This window comes from Crotalus tigris, unplaced genomic scaffold (genome assembly GCF_016545835.1).
Source record: "Crotalus tigris isolate CLP2741 ecotype Arizona unplaced genomic scaffold, ASM1654583v1 scf7180000018420.1175843, whole genome shotgun sequence".
NCBI lineage: Eukaryota > Metazoa > Chordata > Lepidosauria > Squamata > Viperidae > Crotalus > Crotalus tigris.
In genome coordinates this window covers 716,635-740,827 of record NW_024096994.1, presented here as the reverse complement: position 1 = coordinate 740,827, position 24,193 = coordinate 716,635, and the positions used below count along the sequence as shown (strand labels likewise).

Genomic DNA, 24,193 nt, shown 5'->3' with positions numbered 1-24,193 from the left:
ATTCTGGAGAAGGGAAGGTATTATAGAGGACAGCTATTGAGGAAATGCTATCTTGGGTGAAAGTTAAGGAAGATTTGGAGTGGAGTTTCCCTGGCCTCAATCCTCCGACAAAAATATATATCACATGATCTTTGTCCTTACTAGTTGATAGAAATTAATGCAATAGTAGATGCATTCTTCATAATAACAAGCAATTTCTATATATTTCCCATGGAGACAGTAAGAAAAAACAGAAACTTAATACAAATGTTTATAAATTGTGATTCTTAATTTTCAGTCATGCTTCATCCTGTCAGATAAATATTTGTGATCTCGGGAAGATAGTGCATCTAATTACATAGTCTACTCCCATGTTTAAAGATATCATTAAACAATAAAAAAAAACACTTGATATAAATTTAAACCACAAGTCTCTGGAAAGGTTTTTTTCCCCCAGTGGTGTCGGTGGTGAGGAGACACTAAACAGCTTTTAAAAAATACGTTATGTTCAAAAAGTACTTGCAAAGGGAGACAGATTTTTGCTAATGATTATCACATCAAAATGCACAAAAAAATGAGACACAGTTTCTGAACCAAAAAGCATAATGGGAATCTTGGTCACTGTGAAACAGAAATTTAGATTAAATACTAAAGTGCTTAAATTTTTTAGTTACAATGAAATGAGGAACATCTAGTGATTTTCATTCAAAAAACTACGGTTAAATGCAATGGCTTTAAATCATATTCTTATCTGAGCTGGTACACAAATGAAGCTCTAAACATAACACTTACTAGAACATGACTAAACATACGTAAATCAAATTTAATGGTGAAGCAGTTACAATGTAAATCTCTCCATGTTTTTCTTTGTGTAAGAGATTAGCATGGCATAGGCAGGGGGTTGGACTAGAAGACCTCCAAGGTCCCTGTCAACTCTGTTATTCTGTTATAGCAAACCTTAGCCAAAGACTAGATAATATATAACTTTAAAAATTCTGTACAGTTCTTACAAATTTTGGAACTGTGGTATATAACAAAATTTTGTGATGAAAATTCTTGTTCAGAATTTCAGCCAACTTATTTCATGATACCTTAAATCAGAGGTGTCAAACTGCCGGCAATGGGTCGGACACATCGTGCAGAAGCCGCACCCACTCCATTGCCAGCAATGGCAAAACTCTCCCGATACATTGCACGACGTCATGTGACGCTGCGAGTTTGACATGTCTGCCTTAAATGATCATAACAATTCCCTGCACAGTCCTCCTTTCTATACCAATGTAACATTTTGTGCCTACTGTATTCCACCACCAGGTGAGGTTATTCCTTCTGTTTTCTCAAGTAATTTAATATTATTTTGCAAAATCTGAGTTCCCCCCAAACCTGCCAACACATTCTATTCTACAAAACCTGTATGTTTCAAAATCATACCAAACTATAGGGGTATCTAACTTACCCAATGGTGCAAAATTGTGGATTCCTTCTGCATTATCAGGCTCAGAAGCTAGCACTCTTGCTTTCAAAGTACCATCTGTTGCCTTGCTAGGGCCAGAGTCTAAAAATTTCATAATAGTTGAAACCATGCTTCTCGCTGTGTTTACAATGGCTCTGGTACTGGTCACCATGTTATTGCAAATGAGCTGAACACCTCCTAAGAAAGAAAGTCAATAAATCCCGAGAATAACAATATGATGAGTTACCATTTAAACAGTTTTGACAAAAAGCCGAGTACAGTTTATTAAAAATCTGGAAAAAATTATGCCTACACAAAGAGAGGATATTCAAAATTCTTTGATCAAAATTTAAACCATATTTATTTGAGACCAGCCTCTTTGCAACTATTTCCACTCACATGCTCCCTTCTTTTCTCCTGTTCTCGTAATAGTCAAAAACGATTAGAGCAAAAGTGCAAAAGTCTGAAGTACACAAATTGGGAAGGCTGGGTAGGGACACAAGAGGCCTTTTAGCTCATGTGCAAACCCGTTTGGATTGTAATTTCAGTATATGTATAGAAAATGGAAAAGAACATCCTTACCCATATCATGAAAAGCTTTCAGTGCCTCACTGGTATCCAATACTCTTAAAATGAACCATAACAAAGGTTCAGACAACTGGCAAGTGGCAAGAGAACCCTAGTGGAAACAAAAAAAGAACATTTACCTAGTTGTACATATATAAGTTGGCTTCATACTACAGAGGAACAATGATCTGCCAGATCATTTTTCTGTTTGTTTCTGTTTTTATTTTAAACAATTAAAATAAACGAAAGAGCACAATTCTCACAATGACTGAACAAGTTTGAAATTAATTGAAGAGCAGTGAAACAAATCTGTCAATGCCCATTATACATATTGCAAATAGTAATATCTAGAGCTTATATCAGTAAAGTATTAGTTAATATTTTCATCTCAATGTAGTTTAAAGGAGTCCTCTTTCTTCAGTCCTGGGCTGAAGAAAAGAACTAACTGACAAGAACAACATGAAAGAGCAACTAAGCCAGCTAAGCAGTCAAAGATTTAGATTAAACATTCGTTGCTTCTTTTCTTCAGCGGATCCCTATTTAATTCAATCAAGTTTATAACACAGAAAAGACTGTAATTACTACTATCTGCCTAAACAGCTTCCCAAAGTCTTCAGCAGAGAGAGGATCAGAAATCAATTACAAGGTAATACTTTGAACACTTACTTGTCTTCCCATATACCCACAAGCCATGTAGGTAAGAATTGGCTGAAGCATCACTTGCACAGTTGTAGCTTTTTTACTGAGTGTTGTTAGGATAGTAAACAATCCATCTCCAACTGATATGGCATCCAATCCTCCATGAAAATTCTCATGCTTTGTAAGATGTAAACCGCTGGCACCTAGGATATAAAGAATAATATAAATCGGAAGGCACTGTTAAACAGTGAAATATATAAGATAGCATTATCCATTTAATTCAGGATTATCTTTCAACCTTTCAAAAAAAAGTAACATAAATTATCAGCTCATGTTTTTTGCTGAAGGACAAATAGCATACAAGACAGTAAGTTTAGCACATTCATAATTTGCTATTATGCATGTTAATGACAGAACAAAAATGCAAAAGCTGATATATAATGCCATCTTCAGTGCATTTTTGTAGGTTTCAGTGGGTAGCAAATAGCAATAACAGTAGATTATTTTCTGTTCTTCACACTGTCGTTTGCAAATTACTATGAGAGCTGGACCTTTCCCCCTCAAAGATCTATCTTTTTGAATTTCTTTATGAACCTGCACAAGCTGATTTACACACAGACCACTGAGTCAAACATAACCATTCACATATTAAGGACAACTTTTTCTGAAACAAGTATTTTGAGGTTTTAGATCCTTTATAAAAGTACTGGTACTGGCGGCATACGTGGGAACTGTATCTTCTCTCATATTTACTACACTTCATGTAGTAAAGCAATTCTAGAATGCTTACAATAATTGTTTGACTGCTGCAAACTCTGCACTCTTTCCAGTGCCAGATTAACAAACACTATGGTATAGTGATTAAACTGGTGGATTAGGAACAGGGAAAGACATTTAGATTGACCAAGAACCATGGGGTGACTTTGGGCTGGTCAGCTCAAGTTACTTCACAGGTAGCAGCAAAGTTGTTATAGTGGGTATAAATTGAAAGATGAAGTGCTACGTATGTCATCTTGAGCTCCTGGAGAAAAAATGGAACATGTATCTAATAAATAAATATATAAGTTTGCTAAAGCATTTTAGAAGAAATGTTATTCAATTTCTGTTTCGATTGGTTTTATTTTGCTTAATTGGCTACTGCATTTTATTCTATTATTTGTATTATATTTCTATATTTTGTATGGATATTTTTCCAATTCCATTCTCCATTTTTAAAAATAAATTTTAAAGGAAAACTTGAGATTGATTGGTATGTGGGAAAGAACAGGGTTTAACACTGAGGTTTTTGTCATTTCTAATTCTTTTGTTAGTTTGCTAAAAAATATACTGAGTTACTTATAATTCAGGGATAAAAAACGTTTGTCATGTTATCAAAGCTATTCCAGCTTATCCATCTGCAGAGTTGCTAAGAGTCAAAAATGTCTTGATCACACATATTCATTCATATATTCATTCATTCATGATATATATTTGAAATAGAGTATTCTTAAACAAACAAAAACTCTAGAGCCAACTTATTTAAATATGGGCGTAGCTGGAACTACAGCAGGCAGCATTATGGTTTACCTAAGAATTGCACACAAGCTGTTCTGATCTTTTGAGATGGTAAGCAGGATACAGAAATTATACATGCATAATTAAAATACCTACCAATTATCATTGCCATAGCACTGCTGTTACATTGGCCCAGAGCAGACAGAATCTGGCTCATAATTTGTTGGTTTGCTAAGACTAGGTCAGCTACATAGATAGTTGAGCCTTGAGTATTCCCACTGTTTCCATTGCTATCTTTTCCACCAGAAACCTTTTCTTCATCAGAAACACTGTCCGTGGTGCTGCTGGCCATCTGAGCCCGAGCACTATATTCTCTGTTGCTTGAAAGAGGCAGCTGAACCAGGATATTGACCAACTTGAGCAAATCAAACATGAGCTGATCCCTGGTCATCTCTCCACAGACTGCTTTGGCATCCCCTGGCCGGATGATATTAGCAAAGAGTCCTCCAAAACAAGCTCGCGCGCCCACTGAACTGTCGGAACCACTACGAGACATTACTTTGTCGGTACACGTAATGTAATGGTGCACTAGAAATGTGATGGATTCAATAACAGCAGAAATGGTGCTCACTGAAACGACTTCAAAATTCTGCTCAAGTGTGAATTCCAGAAGCTTCACTTGTGCATCCAGAGGACCCTGGCCAGTCTGGAAAGCACCCCTAGAAAGAAAGGGAAATGAAAATTAGGATTATTTAGGTTGGTGAAAAATCAAAATACATGCATATATACATACTGTACATTTATATTTTATTATATAAGCTTAGTCAAAAACCTGCATAGAAATAAAACTAAGTAACAAAAGAGACAAAAATAAAAAATAAGGAACGGAACATAAAAGAAAATTATAAAAACAGTTTTCACTAGCACATTCTCTCATTTTCCATTTTTTTTCAACCACTAACCATTACTTAAATATTTATGATTTATGTTGAACAATAAACACTGGAGATTGTTGCTTATATTTTAAGTAATTTCATCAATTATTTTTAATTAATCTTTTAATTTTTTCCCTAGAAAATGTATTCCAACTGCATAAATTTGCCTTGCTATGTAGCATGCCATGTATAAGTGAGCCATTCCTGTTATATTCAGTTAAACTTTTTATGAATAATATATTGTCAGTTTTCCCATTGTTGCAGATTCTTCCATTTTGGTCTCCCAAGCTTGCTATCATCAGCAAAATTTTATTTTACCAATCTTTTACCAATTTTAATATTGTGTTGTTACTATTTGAGTAAATTATGATGCTTTTTATTTATATTTTAAAAATTATTGTTAATAAGAATACTTGTGATTTTAGTTCAAATTTATTTTGGAAAAAAATTCTCAATATTTATATATTTCTAATACCTCTGAGATTTTTTTTTTTTTGCATGATCATCACGTGATATAATGTCCTTTTTTATTACGGCATTTCCAGCATAACTTTTTCACCTTGGTAATCAATGACGGAGTTATATACCTTCTATAATACATTTTATACCAATTTTCCCCTAAATTATAGGTTGGAATGAATGTTATTAATTTTTCCATTTTGCTGTTGTAATTACTTCTTTTTAATGTTTTGTATTCACTTCAATGAACAATATTTACTTTATTCTGTCTCTGTATCATATTTCAATAACTATCTATAAATACATTCAAATAATTTCTCTTGATTCTAAATTTCTCAAACCCTGTAATCTTTCTCAGAGTCTCATCCTTCTTTCTTAAGGTCACTTTGTATTATTCCATCAATTTGTAACTGTGGTAAATTCCTGTCTTCCTTAACAAATTCATGCTGTCTCTTTAGTCTAATTCCTTAGTCTGAATTATGCTATAGTAGCAAATGTAATTAAATCTTTTTGCTGTAATTATCCTCAATCTAAAATATAAAAACATGATGGTGATTGCTAGTGGTAAAAACCTTGGACTTATTCTCAGAGGACTCCCAAATTTGTAAGACACTTTGTCTTATAATACATTCCTTTAAATTATTTTCTTCTTTTGTTTCTCTGTACCATAAATACCTTTGAAGGCCTTTGGTTAAGCCAGTGTTTCTCAACCTTGACAATTTTAAGGCATGTGGACTTCAACTCCCAGAATTCCACAGCCAGCAATGCTGGCTGTGGAATTCTGGGAGTTGAAGTCCACATGCCTTAAAATTGTCAAGGTTGAGAAACACTGGGTTAAGCTAACTCCTTATGGGAGCTGGGAAGAGTCCTATGGCAGCTAATAGAATTCACTAAACCCCCAATATGTTGGCCATCATTACACTTGATGAAAAGCTTATTTTTTTCCCCTTGCTGCTTCAAATGATTCAAAGAACAGCAATGTTGAAGGGATCTCAGTACTATTTCAACTAGGGATTGATTAGGGAAACAGGACCACCAACCTGTGATTTTGGTTTCTTAGTACTTCCTAAAGGATCTGAAAAGGGCACTGTGTAAAGCAGGGGTGCCTGAGCCAATATGGTTTGTGAAGGAGCCCTTTCCTTCGTTTGCATACACATAGTTTCTGATTCATTTTCTGAACCACCGCTCATTTTTATTTTAAACTTCAAAGAACAACAATGCAACCATCACTAAATAACTTCCATGATCTTAGATATAGTCTTTATTGTTTGCATGTATTGCTCCTGTTGGATTTTTTAATTATTATTTTAATCATTTTCTTGGCTTGCCAACAGAATTTTATGCCGATGGCTTTGAATTTTACTTTGCATGGTCCAAAAGAATTATGTTTAGCAGGTCAGAAAGAATAGTAATTTAATATCCACTATCTGAAAATTGACAAATTCTAAAAACAAACCTATGCAATGTTTCTATAGTCCAAAACTATAAATTTTGGTATTTATAATAAATAAAATATTACCTCTCAATTGAAAGAATATGTATCAACTTTAATAAAAATTCACTGAACATCTGAGGGCATGCTGAAGAAAGATGCACTTGTAAACGAGTAAGGAATTCTTGCATAGCTTGGGTGGCTGTTGGGCCAACCTGAAAGAGATTTAAAGAAGTATTTGCAATTGTTTTCTGAATAGCTACATTGTCTGAAATAATTTCAAAGACTTTGTTAAAGAATAGATGGATGATGGTTAAACTGTCTATCAACCTGATGTTTAGGATATGTGATTAAAATTGCACCCCATTCTGATTTCAAGGGATCAGAGATCTAAATATTCACATTTAAAACTGCAATGTTTGAATACTCGTATTATTTCTCTTAAAAGATTAACATTTGTCTACACATGCTTCCAACTGGTGGCCCAAATTGTAAAAAAATAAAGGTGGTATATAAATCAAATCAGCAAATAAAATTAAAGTGAATGAAAAATATTACCTGTGGACTATGTTGATTTGTTCCATGGGGATTTGTTCCAGAAAGAAACTTCACTAAAATATGAATAAGATTAGGATCTGATACCAATAGCTGGGCAGTACTTTCCTGAGATGTAATGGCACTACTAGAACCAGCTGTAAGACAAATAAAAGGTTGGTTCTTCTTCAACTTAAATTATAGTACCTATGACTGCTGACATGTTTATTCTATATGTACAGTATTCTGAAATTCTGAATTTTAAAATACATTCCTTTCCAACTATCAGGATTAATTTGCACATTCGTGGCAGTACCTGAAATCATTCCTAAATGCCAGGAGGGTTAATAAAGTAGGCATCTCATTCTGTTATTTAAAAGAGATCCTGGTCTCTAGCTGCCTTAGTGAATGTCTTAAATACTTAGCCATAAGGTACAAGATTTCTTTCATAGCTCCATCTGCCACTTTCAAAACAAAAGAAGGGCCAGTAGTTACAAGCAGACAAGCTGTATGGGTAAATACATATAGGACAGGGATGTCAAACTCGCAATGTCACGTGACGTGTCACGATGTATCACAACTTTTTTTCCATTGTCGGCAATGGGGTGGGCGCGGTTTTGGCATGATGCATCCGGCCCACGGGCTGGCAATTTGACACCCCTGATATAAGGAGGAGCAACAGCTATATTTATCAAGATTTATCAATATTATCAAAACTGGAAATAAGCAATGCATCTTTTGGGTTAACAGAATTTGGAAAGCACATCATGGATGCTTACGGATATTCTCACAAAATGGCTACAATGAGTAAGTCTACCTATCCTTTAACAAAGTATTATGTTGAACATAGTTAGTCACAAAGCACACATATACCAGAGGACATAGTAGCACCTAAGGATGTGTATGACTATTCCACTTTAACATTATCTTCCTTTTCTGTGTAGGTAGCCATATCTCACAAGAAGGAATCTATATCCATCCAGTTTTCTACTTGCTAACAATGCTTGTGCAGCCTATGCTAATAAATGTAAGTGATCTGCAAAATTTATCAAAATAAAAATGTTTTGAATTCTCAGAAATACTTTGTTTCAAACCCATAATCTATATTTTGGGTTAGAGACAGCTGTTCTGATGTTATTGGAAGTGCCCCAGCCCTTTCATAAATGTTTGGACTCAATCTGAATTGAAAACAGTTACTGCAAACTCAGCACATTATCAGACTGATTGGAACCAGTATGGGAACATTTTTTTTGCTTAGGTCAGAATAATTGATTTTAAACTCAAAACAATTGTTTTGAACTCAAAACTGTCATGCACTCCTAATAAATGCATTTAGAAATTGATCTTTTCTTTCAGGTATGTCAATTTTTCAATTTGCTTTTTAAGAACAGAATTTTTTTTAAATTAAACTTAGGTGCTGGATGCATGAAAGGTATTTTCAGGCATACTGATGCTAATGGAGATATTACCTATCCAGTCATTGCTATTCACTATTCAGTATAAACCTGTGGAGTTGATATGGTCTACACAGAGCATGTTTTATGTAATGATCTAGTATAGAGGTCCCCAACCTTTTGGGCACCAGAGACTGGTTATATGGAGAGAGATTTTTCATGGACCAGAGAGGTGTAGTTTTCTGTGTTGCCTGCATCCCGCGGATGGGGCTTTGCTTGTTTGTGCGGCCTGGTTGCTGGCACGCCATGGACCGGTACCAGTCCACGGACTAGGCGTTGGGGACCCCTGATCTAGTATGTTCTGAACCGAAATCTAGATTCATTTGGTCAGTAATTCCCCATGTTCCATACACTGAATTAATAAAAGTGGTTCTTATTTTATGCTGATATTTTAACAAATATATTGATTAAAATGAGGCATCAACTTTTGGTGTTTACTACTTTTTGTCAAAATGATTTTTAAAATTTACTATTTTAAAAAAGATAATTACATTTCTAACTTAACTTGAACTTACAATTGAACTGCATGTTTGTCATGAGAGTTAAACTATGAAGTACAAGGCACCATGTTCGCAGCAAGGTATTAGGATACCATGCCAAGACAGTCAGGAAGCTAGTTATTGATGCTGAAAAAAACAACAAAGAGATCAAAAATAGCATATCACAATTGTAAGTTGCTGTTTTGGTATTATTGATGAATTATTTCAAAAGGGAACTGATCATTTTTTAGATAAGGAAAAAAAATCATTATGACAGAGCCTTTACTTTTTTGGATCTCCCAAGCTAGTAAATAAACTACATACATCATGTAGGAATAACATGCATGAAAGGTGAGGCAGGAAAAATTGTTATAATTTCATCAGCATTCAAGATAAAAAAATAATGATAAAAATCTTGCTCCTGCTTTGGCTTCATAGTTTCCTCTCTGTTGAAACGAAGACCAGGACTTTTATTTATTTACTAGTGAAAATCTTACTCCTGTATTCATAGCAATTAACAGAGTTGTTGTCACAGACTGTCTACACCATACTACCTGGGATCATTTCACTTGTCAGAGTGTTCAGAATATGTCAATATCTGCATGTAGAAATTAGGGTTAAGGTTAAGCAATTGCCAACATTCGAGGTTGGACATCCATGTAAGAATTTGATAATATATGAAGCAGCTTTATTCTATTAGTTAAGGTTGCCTACCCCTGAGTTAGGTAATGAGCATACGACATATTAACAACAGAATTAGCCAACTGACCGTAGGATAAGCAGATTATTGCTTATTTTCTTTGTAGACTAATAAAAAGAGGTAGTAATACAGCCCTAACCCTCAAGGTTATGTACCAGTACATTGTGCAGCCCCCAGAGATAGAAAAATGGAAGAAAGTAGGCATCAAATCTTTGGGGGAGATGAGCAGTCTAGCTACATGAAATATAAATATGTGTGTGTGTGTGTATACATACATACATGTATGTATACATAAATACATTTATAATCCTCAACTTTACGATCACAATTGAGCCCAAAATCTATGTTGCTAATTATTAAGATTTGTCCCATTTTATGATCTTCCTTGCTACATCTTTTAAGTGACTGCAGTTGTTAAGTTAATAACACAGTTGTTAAGTGAATCTGGCTTTCTCATTCACTTTGCTTGTTAGAAGGTTGCAAAAAGTGATCCCATAATCCCAGGACACTGAAATCGTCAAATATGAGCCAGTTGCCAAACATCCGAATGATGGTTATGTGACCATGGCGATGCGGCAATGGTCATAAATATGAAAAATGATCATAAGTCATTTTTTTTCAATGCTGTTGTAACTCTGAATGGTCTCTAAATGAACGGTTGTTAGTCGAGGACTATCTATACATACAAACAGAGAGATTAAGAGTGCCAAAATTTATTTTGAAGATAACTGATTGGAGATTCTACCATGTGGTAAAAACAGAATTCCTTTCAGATAAAAGAAACCCAACAATTTACTTTTTTATTAAATTTCTATACTGCCCATCTCACCTATGTGACTCCGAGTGGTTTACAACAGCAGACAACTCATTCCATAGAATGAGAAGGCATTCACTTATGCTAACTAATTCAAAGTATGAATGATAGAAAGAAACCTAACTGATTCTGCAATCTGCACATCATTTTAAATACTCCTTAATTGTATATTAAGTGTTAGCCTAAAGGTCACTGATTTATCTATCAACTTCATGTATTGCTCAACTTACTGTCAGAGTGACTCTTGGCTGTTTACTTAATTTGGAAATCATCTAAAACAGTGTTAGAATTAACTCTTGTTGAAACCTTAATTTATTTTTTTAAGCATACTTTAACCCTGGAGAAATGCATTCCAATATGTTTTATGGCAGTAAGAAAAAGTGGATTCAGGAATTGTTTTTCAAATATAAAGTAACTTAGAAATGAAAGAACTCAAAGCGTCCATCTCTTATTTTATTTTTTTTGACAGTTCGTTTGAACTGGAAATAGTTCTTGAATTTACCATATACAGTGGGGCAAAAAAGTATTTAGTCAGCCACCAATTGTGCAAGTTCTCCCACTTAAAAAGATGAGAGAGGCCTGTAATTGTCATCATAGGTAGACCTCAACTATGAGAGACAAAATGAGAAAACAAATCCAGACAATCACATTGTCTGATTTGGAAAGAATTTATTTGCAAATTATGGTGGAAAATAAGTATTTGGTCACCTACAAACAAGCAAGATTTCTGGCTCTCAGACCTGTAACTTCTTCTTTAAGAGGCTCCTCTGTCCTCCACTCATTACCTGTATTAATGGCACCTGTTTGAACTTGTTATCAGTATAAAAGACACCTGTCCACAACCTCAAACAGTCACACTCCAAACTCCACTATGGTGAAGACCAAAGAGCTGTCGAAGGACACCAGAAACAAAATTGTAGACCTGCACCAGGCTGGGAAGACTGAATCTGCAATAGGCAAGCAGCTTGGTGTGAAGAAATCAACTGTGGGAGCAATAATTAGAAAATGGAAGACATACAAGACCACTGATAATCTCCCTCGATCTGGGGCTCCACGCAAGATCTCACCCCGTGGGGTCAACATGATCACAAGAACGGTGAGCAAAAATCCCAGAACCACACGGGGGGACCTAGTGAATGACCTGCAGAGAGCTGGGACCAACGTAACAAAGGCAACCATCAGTAACACACTACACCGCCAGGGACTCAGATCCTGCAGTGCCAGACGTGTCCCCCTGCTTAAGCCAGTACATGTCCGGGCCCGTCTGAAGTTTGCTAGAGAGCATTTGGATGATCCAGAAGAGGATTGGGAGAATGTCCTATGGTCAGATGAAACCAAAGTAGAACTGTTTGGTAGAAACACAACTCGTCATGTTTGGAGGAAAGAGAATGCTGAGTTGCATCCAAAGAACACCATACCTACTATGAAGCATGGGGGTGGCAACATCATGCTTTGGGGCTGTTTCTCTGCAAAGGGACCAGGACAACTGATCCGTGTACACGAAAGAATGAATGGGGCCATGTATCGTAAGATTTTGAGTGCAAACCTCCTTCCATCAGCAAGGGCATTGAAGAAGAAACGTGGCTGGGTCTTTCAGCATGACAATGATCCCAAACACACCGCCCGGGCAACGAAGGAGTGGTTTCGTAAGAAGCATTTCAAGGTCCTGGAGTGGCCTAGCCAGTCTCCAGATCTCAACCCCATAGAAAACCTTTGGAGGGAGTTGAAAGTCCGTGTTGCCCAGCGACAGCCCCAAAACATCACTGCTCTAGGGGAGATCTGCATGGAGGAATGGGCCAACATACCAGCAACAGTGTGTGCCAACCTTGTGAAGACTTACAGAAAAAGTTTGACCTCTGTCATTGCCAACAAAGGATATATAACAAAGTATTGAGATGAACTTTTGATATTGACCAAATACTTATTTTCCACCATAATTTGCAAATAAATTCTTTCCAAATCAGAAATGTGATTGTCTGGATTTGTTTTCTCATTTTGTCTCTCATAGTTGAGGTCTACCTATGATGACAATTACAGGCCTCTCTCATCTTTTTAAGTGGGAGAACTTGCACAATTGGTGGCTGACTAAATACTTTTTTGCTCCACTGTAATGTAACAACAACAACAAAAATCCAACCTGAATATATAGGTAGTCCTCGACTTACAACCGCAATTGAGTCCAAAATTTCTGTTGCTAAGTGAGACAGTTGTTAAGTGAGTTTTGCCTCATTTTATGACCTTGCTTGCCACATTTGTTAAATGAATCGCTGCAGCTGTTAAGTTAGCAACATGGTTTTTAAGTGAATCTAGCTTCCTCATTGGTTTTGCTTGCCAGGAGGTCGCAGAAGGGGACCATGTGACCCTGGGACACTGCAGCCAGTCATAAATATGAGTCAGTTGACAACTGTCTGAATTTTGATCACATGACCGTGGGGATGCTGTAACGGTCGGATGTGGGAAAAATGGTTGTAAGCCACTTTTTTCAGTGCCACTGTAACTTCAAACAGTCCATGAATGGACTGTTATCTGTCGAAGACTACCCATCGTACATTATACTGAATACAGCAGGTATTTTTAAAACTACTGATTTAGATCAATGTAGCAGAGCATAGTGATGCAGCTCACCTTGATTTAAAGGAATGACAGGTGTCCGGTTGGCATTGTATAAGAAAATGTCAGTGCAGTTGTCTTTAGTTCCAGCGGCTCCAGAATTCAGGCTTAATGTGAGCCATAGCTGTAATAGGGACTCAAGCTAGAGAACAATTATTAACAATTGTTATTTAAAAGGCATACTTAAAACAAGACAATCATGTAATGGATAACTTGCAATTAAGATTTCAAACATCAATTTTTAATTCTGCTAACAAAATACTGTTGTAGACTGCATGTATTATTTTTGACATATTTCAATTTGCATGGTTACTAAAAACAGATTACAACCAGCTAGTCAAACCATCAACATAACATCCAAATTAATGTTTGCTCGTGTTTTATTACTGTTTTTCAAGGAAATATTATGTTCATTTTATTGGAGTTTAATAATTTGTCTTTCCTCTCCCTAAGGTTTCATTGCTTACTTCAAAACTTAGGAATGTACTTATTTTAACAACATAATTGCATATACTAATGAAAACCATCTCAGAATTCAGAAAAGGACATTATAAAAATGTAATATTGTAAATTCCAGTTTAAATATATATTATAACTGGATATGTTGGATGAATGCTATCAGCAAACTCATCCCAAGAAAGAACTACAGTTTAAAGCATGAGTACACCAGTGTATATCCTACATGAAAAATGTGTCTATGTTTTAAAATGATAAAAAACAGCTTTCTAATTAAATGATGTTATTAATATTTTGTTGTTAACTAGTGCTCTAGCTATAAGTATTATCACAGCTTTAGAATACTGTTTAATTTGCAAAAGTACATCATAAATATTCATCTATCTCAGTGGTTCTCAACCTTTTAAATGCCGCGACCCCCAACCGGTCATAAGTCGAGGACTAAACCGGTCGTAAGTCGAGGACTACCCAACCGGTCATAAGTCGAGGACTTTCCCTGCCTGGGAGCGCCGCACATGCGTAGTGCCACCCCCTGCGCCGGCCGAGGCGAGGCTGGCAAGTGGCAGAGACGGAGCAGGCCGACCACCGGCTGGGCCACCAGCTGGCCCAGCCCAAGGGAGGTAAGGCACCCGCCGGAAAAGGGGAAAAAAATGGCGGACAGCCTTGGTTGGTGACCCCCATGAAATGGTCGATCGACCCCAAATGGGGTCGCAACCCATAGATTGAGAACCGCTGATCTATCTGTATGTCTGTCTATTCTCGAAATACAAATGCATTTATTTTTAACTATATTTATTAAATTAATGTGGTACATTGTCAAATACTTTTATTAGTAACATTAAGTTGAAAATACAAACAGCAACAGACTAGGAGTCACCTAAATAAAATATAGCATCGAGCAAGTGTACATTTCTTGATTCTAAATGCCAACACAGTATATGAATTCTACAAATTCCAAAAGCAACAATTATGTACCTGAACATGATGGACTTGTAGCATGGAAAATAGTTTATTGAAGCATGCACTTAACACTGGAATGGAGGACAACTGGACAATAAACTGATTGTTTTGATTTGAAGTGTGCAACCCACGTAGCAAAGAATCATCTGTTCCGCCAGGAGACTGAGCTACTAGCAAAAAAAGAAAAAGAAAAAGCCAAGACATTTTTAATTACAAAAGAGAAACGCATAGTGTTTGTCACTGAATGTGTTATTCTTCCAAAATATTGTGATTAGTTTCCAAGAATTCAAACCAAATTAAATAACTTGGAAAAAACAGATGGGTGCAACAATAACGTAAGTTAAAACTGTAATTAGCCTGGCAAACATACTGCTAGGAATTTGAATTAAATTCTTTGCATATCCTAAGTTCTAGAAAACACCTATATTAATCAATGTTTTTATTGTTTATGTGTATACTCTTATTGTTATATACTGTAAATAACCACCAAGTTGATAAATATTAGCTCGACAAATTGATACTTGTTGAAATAACATCTTAAGAACATCCTAAAAAGATAAATATATATCCTGAACAGGGAGCTCCAATACACTGCAAAAAACCCTTCTCATATATATTTATAATGAACTAAGAGTATTAAAATTAGGTATATGCTGGGAAGCTAATATGTTGCTATTAGGTATCATTGATATAATATAACCACTATTCAGCTACAAATTCAGAGTATCTACAATAGCAAGAGAAAGATTACCATAACATTCAGAGATGCTTAGGTTTAACTGTGCAAAATTACATGTAGGGGATGTATTGGTCAGGGCCTGCAAAATGGAATCTGCTTCCAGAGTAGACATCATTTTCAGCATCAGTTCTGCTTGATGTTCCAGGCCAACCTCTAAACGTGCATCTAAAGCTTGAAAAGATCATTAAAAGCATATGTATATTTCATCAAATAGGTAAAATGCTACATATTTTAATAGTAAATATTGTATTAAGCCTTAATAAGTTATTAAATATCTATTTATTTATTTATTCTTCTATAAATAAGAGTTTTGACTGGTTTATACATTTGGAAATACTTTTAAAATGAATTAAGATAGAAACTAATTATAAAAATATGCAAATGCGAGCAAAGAGTTAAATATATCAAGCCAGAAAGGTCTTTGCTCTAAGTAGCAAGACATGGTTCCAAGGCAGAAAAATGTCCAGTTCTTAACTTTAATAGACTTTTTAAAAAATGCAACGCTGTTTTCATAATCTGTCTATGCTTACATGTACACCTCTTGACTAACAGGATACTGGACCAGAGTTTTCTAATTATTATCTCTATAAAACACTTTTTAAGCATAGTTTGCATAACTGGAATATGTCCAAAAGGGAACATGTATTTTTTTAGCAACAGTTACAGAATTTTCTCAAATTAGGCCGCAAAGTAAAACTAGTTGATATGCTTACCCTGAGAGACTGATACACTCACAATCTGTGATCCATTCTTCTCAGTTGTAACTGGTGGTTTTGCCACAGAAATTCCAACACCTCCAATATAAGGATTGTAATTGTATGTACCATAATCAGCACCCCAGTAATCATACCAGGTGCTACTTATAGGCTTTATAAAACAGAAAAAAAAGCATTCATTGGTCTGAAATTCCTGAAAATAAAAACTTTTTTTCCCATGACTCTCAACTACTAGACTGTGTCTTCAGTATTTGTATCCTATCATCATAATCTGTATCTATAAGTAAATCAACAGTCTTTTATTTTTGCCATATATGCTGCCAACTATACTGGCAGCTTTCAGATCAATATGTTCTTTCACTGAACTATAATTTGACAGTATAAAGCAGATATGTCAAACCCAAGGCCCAGGGGCGGCATGCAACCCAAGTGGTTTCATGTGGCCCGCAAAGCCATCCTGGAAATAGTGAGGGAACGGCCCCTGCTGCCTTGGCCCTGGCCCAGGCCGGACAGGAACCAATGTACAATTTTGTGGTGGCCATCTATGCTGAAACGCATTCAGTCTTAGCTCCACAAAGCTGTCTGGAAACAGCGAGGAACCAGCCCCTGCCATGTCGGCCCTGCCCCCTGGATGCCTGCTGGGGAGGTGTCCCCCTTTGTGAGGAATGAAGAAATGGTCCATGCCTTGGCGCTTGCCCTGGTCCCACCCACTTCTGCCAGAGACCCTCAGATCTGTCCCACTCCTGCCCAGGCCCCCACAGGCATCCTTGACCCGAATGATGTAGAGCTGGCCATGCCCACCCAGGAGGCCACACCCACTCCATTCATGCCCACCCAGTAGGCTGCACCCACCCTGGCCACACCCACCCGGCCCCCCAAGGGCAACCGCAATGGTGATGCGGCCCTCAATGAAATTGAGTTTGACACCCCTGGTATAAAGGGAATTTGTCCAGGTAATATTTACAGCACTCTTCCCCAACTCATTATTGGACTATTATTTTGTACTATCACTCTAATCACATGTTAAATGGCCACATTGAAAGGAGCTGAAATCTAAAGTATCTTTGAAGAAGAATTCTTTACATGATCATATGCCCAGAATGGAAACAAATGGATTATAGAGTATCATATAATTCAAATATTACAATGGTGTATAGATAGATCTATTGCTGTTATGCTCAAAATCAAATCTAGCACAGGTGTATTTCCTTTTATGACCATTAAGTCCACTGAATGTCCCTCCTTCCACAGTTTATTTTAATCATATGCTGTGATATATGAATGTAAAGAATCTAAAAATCTATACTCACAGATCCAACTGTAATTAAATGCTTAAGTGGCTTTTGTAGTGTGACATGTCTAGAATCTGACCTGTGGTGCAGATTTACAACCTCAGATCAATAATATGTGTCTACTTTCTGGTTATGAATTGGTTCTACCAATGTAATACTGATCAGTATTATATTATTATTTCACGTGTTCAAGTTTTAATGATGTGTTTAAAACCCCTATAGCTAATAAAATATATTTTTCCTCCATCATTTTTCTTATTTTTTTATATTTATAAGTTTTTCTTACCCTCTCCCATTTCTTCACATACAAAAAAAATAAACATGTTTAAAATGATGAATTCTAAAATCATTAGGACTTTACAAAATGTCTGGAAATACCATTTACACTTGATTTTAATTCTGTTTTTCTTGTATGTTACTTTTAAGAATATTTCCTAGAATGAAAATATAACTGCTTTTTATATAGGGACATGCAGAGGGCTTAATGGTCATGAGAGGAAACCCGCCTGTGCTAGATTTGATTTTGAGCATAACAGTAATAGATCTATTTATGCACCTTTCTAACTTTTGAATTTGAATTACTTTATACTCTATAATTCATTTGTACATAAAATAATCTCAAAGTAAACGTAAGTTTTATAATGAAAATGGAATTGATACCTGTGTATTGTACAGGATTCTATCATGTTAATGTCAGAAACACACATTTCGAAAAGAGCTAAGACTATGTCACAGGTGTTTTGCAGCTGTTTTAAAAATCCATTATGTTCCATACCTTGAAGACTTTTGCTGCCAGAGGATCTTTTTCCAAATCAATATCTAATGGATCAATGTCAACTTCCATCAGGTCTTGTAATAACTCAAGATCAATGTCTTTGTCTTTTTCCAAAGATGACAAAGGTGGAGTACCTTTGGGTGATTCAAATAGTTTATTTATTTACTGAATTTATAGACCATCCCATTGCCATGACTGAGCGGCTTATAACAATAAGTACAATAATAAAAGCAGAAGCTTAGAAACAAAATACAGGCAGTTCTTGTGTTCCACCCATAATTGAGCCTGGAATGATGCCAGTTGTGCCTGTCATTAAGAGGATCATTATGTGACCAACCTTATTTTATATTTTTTTCCAGAAGCCATTAACCGAATCACCATGCTTGTTAAGTGAACCCACAGTCGGTAAACAAATGCTGAGGTCATTAACTGAGCTCATTGTTTGCAATGGGATTTTTTTTGCTGGAAACCCAAAGTAAATGCAAATTTTCAGCAAAAACTTCGTAAATCGTGGTTATGTGAATGTGGGATGCTGCAAACGGCTAAGCACCAGAGAGAGGGTCCAGGCCTCTTAGGCGGGGGGGGAGGGGGAGGGGGAGGGGAGGGGAAGAGAAATTGTGAGAACAATGGCATTTGCTAGTGTATTTGCCAGATTTGATGTCTGTGTGCAGAGGGATTGTTCTGCCCAGTGTGGGTGGGTAGAGGGCCCAGGCCTCTCAGGTATAGTCAGAGACCCTGATCCTGTCCTCTCTATAGCATGCCTAGGAGGCCTGGACCCTTTCTATGGTGCTCCAATTAATGACTGCAACTGGGAGAACTGGCTTATGGTCAGGGAATGAAGCTCTGTTCAAATAACAAGATTCTGTGCCCATTTGTGGTTATAAGTGGAGGATTATCAATAGTCCGCAATGGAAAACAGAAATTCTTTGTCTACATCCTCTCCAAGTCTTGAAATGTGAGCTTCTAATTTCTATTATTCACAAAAATATGGGGGAGGAAAGTAAAATGAGGCTAAGCTATGCTCTAGCTCAGGGGTCCCCAACCTTGGGCCCTTTATGACTTGTGGACTTCAACTCCCAGAATTCTGGCTGAGGAATTCTGGGAGATGAAGTCCACAAGTCATAAAGGGCCCAAGATTGGGGACCCCTGATCTAGCTCTTGGTTGTCCAGCCATTTGGCTAGCCTGGGCCACACCAAGTGAAGAGGAATTGTCTTGGACTGCATATAAATAACCAACTTTATTTTATTTTTTTTTTTTATTATCTTGTGGGGCTACATTACTAGCTGTTCAGGGCCGCATGTGGCCTATGGGCTGCAGGTTGGACACACCTGCTGTGGAGATTTGCACCTGCTATGGATTGCATCGGCTTTTCAGCTGCTTAGTTCTACTTGACATCAACAGAATGGTATAATTTTTCAACAACTACTGAAATCCAAGAATGGTTAGCAGAATTGCCAAAGCAAAAAACCAACAGTTTTAAATAATTCAATGCCATTATGCAAGTTATATTTACTTACCTGTAATGTCATGTGCTAATGGCTCATCAATAGTTTCCACTAATTGAACTGCAGACTGCTGAAGAGCATCATCTGAATCTACAGTTGAAGTCCCTGCCTCCTCTCCTACTGCTGCCTCCTCCATGGCTTCAGCAGCTATTGGAGCCAACAGTTCTCCTGAACGGTATAGGGAAGAGTTACCAGAATAGGCTGAGATGGGTATCAATTGCCTTGGCATGTGCAATATTCACCTCACATTTTAAACAAAATGTTTCATGTTTCATGGCAGTTTTGCGTATCGGCTTTTTTCAAAAATATGAGGCATAAATGTGTGGTCTTTTTAATTTTTTTTAAAACATTTTTAAGCACTATTGAGAAAATCAATAGTAAAATTTGTAGGGCTTCATAAACCTATTTCAGATACCACAAATTGACAGCAAATAAGTTCTAATTGGTTTGAGTCTATCTATGTACTAGAAAATTACAGATGACAGCAATGTGCCAGGCCTAGAGATATTCTATCCGCTAAAAACAACATAAAATTTTAAAGTTTTTAAACTTTATAAAATTTTATACACAACTAAAATATAGTAAGCACTTGAAATTTTAGCAAAAGGGACAAAAACATTTTTCTTTTTGAACACCCCGACTGTTTTATTGAAGAAAATATAAATTCCAATTTTATATTCTTATCCCAGCTTTAATTTGAGAGGATTTTTAGGGCCTCCCAAACTATTAATCCTTTAGCATTTGAAAACCTTTTCCACAGCCTCCGGTATCAATGTCAGAAATCAAACTTATTATTCAATTTCTGAAATCTAACAAGGAGCCTGGAAAACTAGCAGTTGAATGGGAAGTCTACTGGACAAATGAATTCTTTCAGTTATTTAAGAGTTGCTTTTACCAACACAGGGTCATAGATAAATCATTTTAAAATAAGGTTGGTGATGGCTGAGATAAGTACCAAAAGATTATATAAACTAAATATAATTATCCAGGTATCTTGTTCCCCTCCCACATTGAAAGCATTTCGGGTAAAAATAGTCCCAATGCTGAACTAAGGTATGGAATTATGGAGCCATACAAAAGTTTCCTCACTGGAGTAAATTCAGACCCATTTAAAAAAAACCAAAAAAAAAAAAACCCACACAAACTGGAAACTGGCAAGAACATGTCAACTCCAGTGGTTAGAGCAGAAGCAGGTTTTCACTCCACACATAGCCACTCAATAATTATTATTTTTAATCTATTGGCAGAGCATCCATTCAGTGGGCCCTGATAGGATATCTAATATATGTTTAGCAGAACAATTTAAGTATGGTTCAGCATACCTTCTGCATAAATTGAATTACCAAAGTTATTTCATAGCATGGGTTTTCCACCCAATATTTACTCTCAACTGCCTCTCAGTCAAAGGAAATTTTCAAACAAAGTCTTGGATATCAGTGCCCAAAGAAACTGTTATTGACAAAAAAATAGATTTTTTTTGATTGGCTAAGAACAAAACCATTTTCCAATATGTAAAATACCTGCCGTAGAATTTAATACAATTCTTATGACGGGACTATTCTAGAACAGGATTTGAGGTGCTAGATTACATGACTGAACATGGGTGGTTCCATTGTATTATAAAATGACATATATGGAAGGCAGTACGGCTGTTATATTGAATAGATTGGGATATCATATCATATATATTTTTCTGAATGCTGATACTTCGTATTTACTACATATGTATTTTACTGTTACATGTTCTTTTTTCTATTTTATCCTTGAACTAGTTGCTACATTTTATCTTTATTTTATGGTCTTTGATATGGTTCAAGACTAATTAATTAACTACTACTCCTTCACTGTTTCCCACTGCAGGTAACCAAGGCATTTTCCATAGATAAAATATGATTTTTAACAAACCTGCTAGAATATCTTGCAGCATACATGTCAGGGAATACTGAGCCCATGCTCCTCCCCAAGAGATATCACCTCTGTTAAAGTCTGTTCCAACCAGAAGCAGGAGTAGCCTTTCTAACTGAGCTTCATTCACAATTTCACACAAATGAATTGTAGGCCTTGTTGCATTTGCAATTCTAGCAAGAACCTGAAATAAAAAGAGGTAGACAAAATTCTCTTTGCCACAACTTGTTTCCTATCTATGGAGAACATAACATTTCTGCAAAACAAAGACGCGTATATTTAGCAATTGTAATATACACAAGTATTTATAAATAATGGTAAAGGAATTTAGAATAACATCAGAAGTATTGATAGATCAAAAGAAGAAATAAGGTAATCCTTCTGGTTTGAGAGTATATGTAACTTTAGTTTATGCCTTCCATCTGTAGCTTGGGGAAGTTCTCATATAAAGAGTTGCCCCCCTATTTCTAATGTCTTTATTTTTTATTTCATCTTAGAAATTGCAAAGTTCAAAACTATAACACAAGAACACATAAATTACTAAAAGTTATTGTGCTGTAACCGACAGTGTTGGTTACACTTTCAAAAACTCCCAACAAAATGTTGGTTTATTTCCCATCAGTCCCTCTGCTATAATGGTTCAGATTTTTGCCAATTATCAGGAACAATGACAACATTTTTCAGAGGCTATGTCTTAAGTGTCAAGAGGGAAAAAGAAGCAAGACTGCATAAATTAGCACAAATTAAAGGATCATGTAAAGCAAAACTGCTATTTGATACAATCCATAGCTCTTGCTTCAGCACAGATACATTGAGAAAAAATATTTTATATAAAAGACGGCTAGGAAAAGGTACACCATATTGATGGAATTATATTTAAAGCCCAACAACCAGCTTCCTTCTTTTGTGGAAACTCATTCATTTAAATGTAATCCTATCAGAGCAAAACTCCTTAGGATCAGAACAACAGTGGATGTTTTAAAAAAAAATTATCATTTCAAACCATGCTATTTAAATTTTTCCCACAAGGGGCTGAAGTCGTCATAATTTTGGATGACAAATAATTATTGGGAAAGAATTTTGTGAGAACTGCTGATCCAACCTGGTATACTGAAATGCAAGCTTCAAGCTTTGACCAGATTTATTTCTATTAACTGCATTGCATAATCCATACCTTGCATACAAATAACAGCAGATCTGCATGACAAGTAAAATCCATTGACAAGAGAAAGAGAGCTAATTTCTGCACCACTGAGATGCAGCGTTCATGTGCCAATGTAAATGTAAGAGGCTCAATTTCTGGAGTTTCTTTTGCAGTTGATACTTCAGTGTCTAATGTAGAACGGGGCCACTCTGCAGTCCGTCGTAAGCGTATCAAATCCTTAAAGTGCTACATAAATCATAAACATAAACACATTTGCCATTATTCAACTATTCATTGAATTGTAGGAGTCAATAATTTCACATACAAATAAATGAAAACAACCACATAAATCACTAGTATCAATAACACGGTCTTTCAATCAAATAAGAGATAAGAGGTCTCTTATCTTATGTAAGATTACAATATTATCCAATAAGTCCAAATAAATAAATGTCTATTTAACTAAACATACATAACATTATTTCCTAAATCGCAACACCAATAACATTTGTTGTTTTCAAATTTATAATTCTAATATGAAACAAATTTACTCATTACATAAACCATTACCCAACTATTATCACACTGAACTCTTTAGATAAGACACTGAATATAACTAATGTCTTAATAGTAAGGAATATTAGTTGGAACATGCAATGGTGATGATGTCAAAGCACAATAATAGTGTATGATTATTGGTCTTCAAGTGAGGATTTCTCAACATCTTATACAAGTTGCCTCTAACTGTGAGATGGGTGGCATATAGATTAAATAAATAAATAAATATTCCTTAATATTTCTTAAGAGAAATAACTGCAACTGAACGTGATAGCCAAAACTATTTCAGACAACTCTGTGGACCAAAAAATGCTTAATTAGAACACCATTTTCTTTAAAGCAGACATGTCAAACTCGTGACGTCACGTGACATCACCTAACCTATCAGGACGGTTTTGCCATTGCTGACAATGGGGTGGGCGCGGCTTCCGCATGACACATCCAGTCAGCGGGCCGGCAGTTTGATACCCGCTTTAAAGAGTGGTTTTAAAAAGACAAATCCAACTTCCTTTGGCCTTAGCTAATTATTATTAGCACAATTATTTGAATACTGCCCATGCACCTTTTCTGATGACTCAAAAAAAGGGCACAGC

At 36.0% G+C, this 24,193-nt stretch overlaps 1 protein-coding gene across 11 annotated transcripts in view; it reads right to left on the bottom strand.

Moving 5' to 3' along the window:
• Positions 1–24,193, bottom strand: part of BIRC6 (baculoviral IAP repeat containing 6) — a 149,594-nt gene that overhangs the window by 69,670 nt on the left and 55,731 nt on the right. For 7 of the 11 annotated variants that reach the window (XM_039352325.1, XM_039352336.1, XM_039352329.1 and 4 more), the window contains 15 exons: positions 23,073–23,288; positions 21,899–22,082; positions 20,006–20,161; positions 18,488–18,621; positions 16,418–16,571; positions 15,717–15,875; positions 14,981–15,135; positions 13,565–13,691; positions 9,462–9,572; positions 7,517–7,650; positions 7,046–7,173; positions 4,289–4,851; positions 2,666–2,841; positions 2,015–2,111; positions 1,436–1,630 (listed from right to left, as the gene is read on the bottom strand). In XM_039352325.1, coding sequence (XP_039208259.1) covers positions 1,436–1,630; positions 2,015–2,111; positions 2,666–2,841; positions 4,289–4,851; positions 7,046–7,173; positions 7,517–7,650; positions 9,462–9,572; positions 13,565–13,691; positions 14,981–15,135; positions 15,717–15,875; positions 16,418–16,571; positions 18,488–18,621; positions 20,006–20,161; positions 21,899–22,082; positions 23,073–23,288 — 2,689 coding nt within the window. The remainder of the gene's footprint in view (positions 1–1,435; positions 1,631–2,014; positions 2,112–2,665; positions 2,842–4,288; positions 4,852–7,045; positions 7,174–7,516; positions 7,651–9,461; positions 9,573–13,564; positions 13,692–14,980; positions 15,136–15,716; positions 15,876–16,417; positions 16,572–18,487; positions 18,622–20,005; positions 20,162–21,898; positions 22,083–23,072; positions 23,289–24,193) is intronic. The other 4 variants (XM_039352331.1, XM_039352333.1, XM_039352326.1 and 1 more) reach the window with 3 other exon arrangements.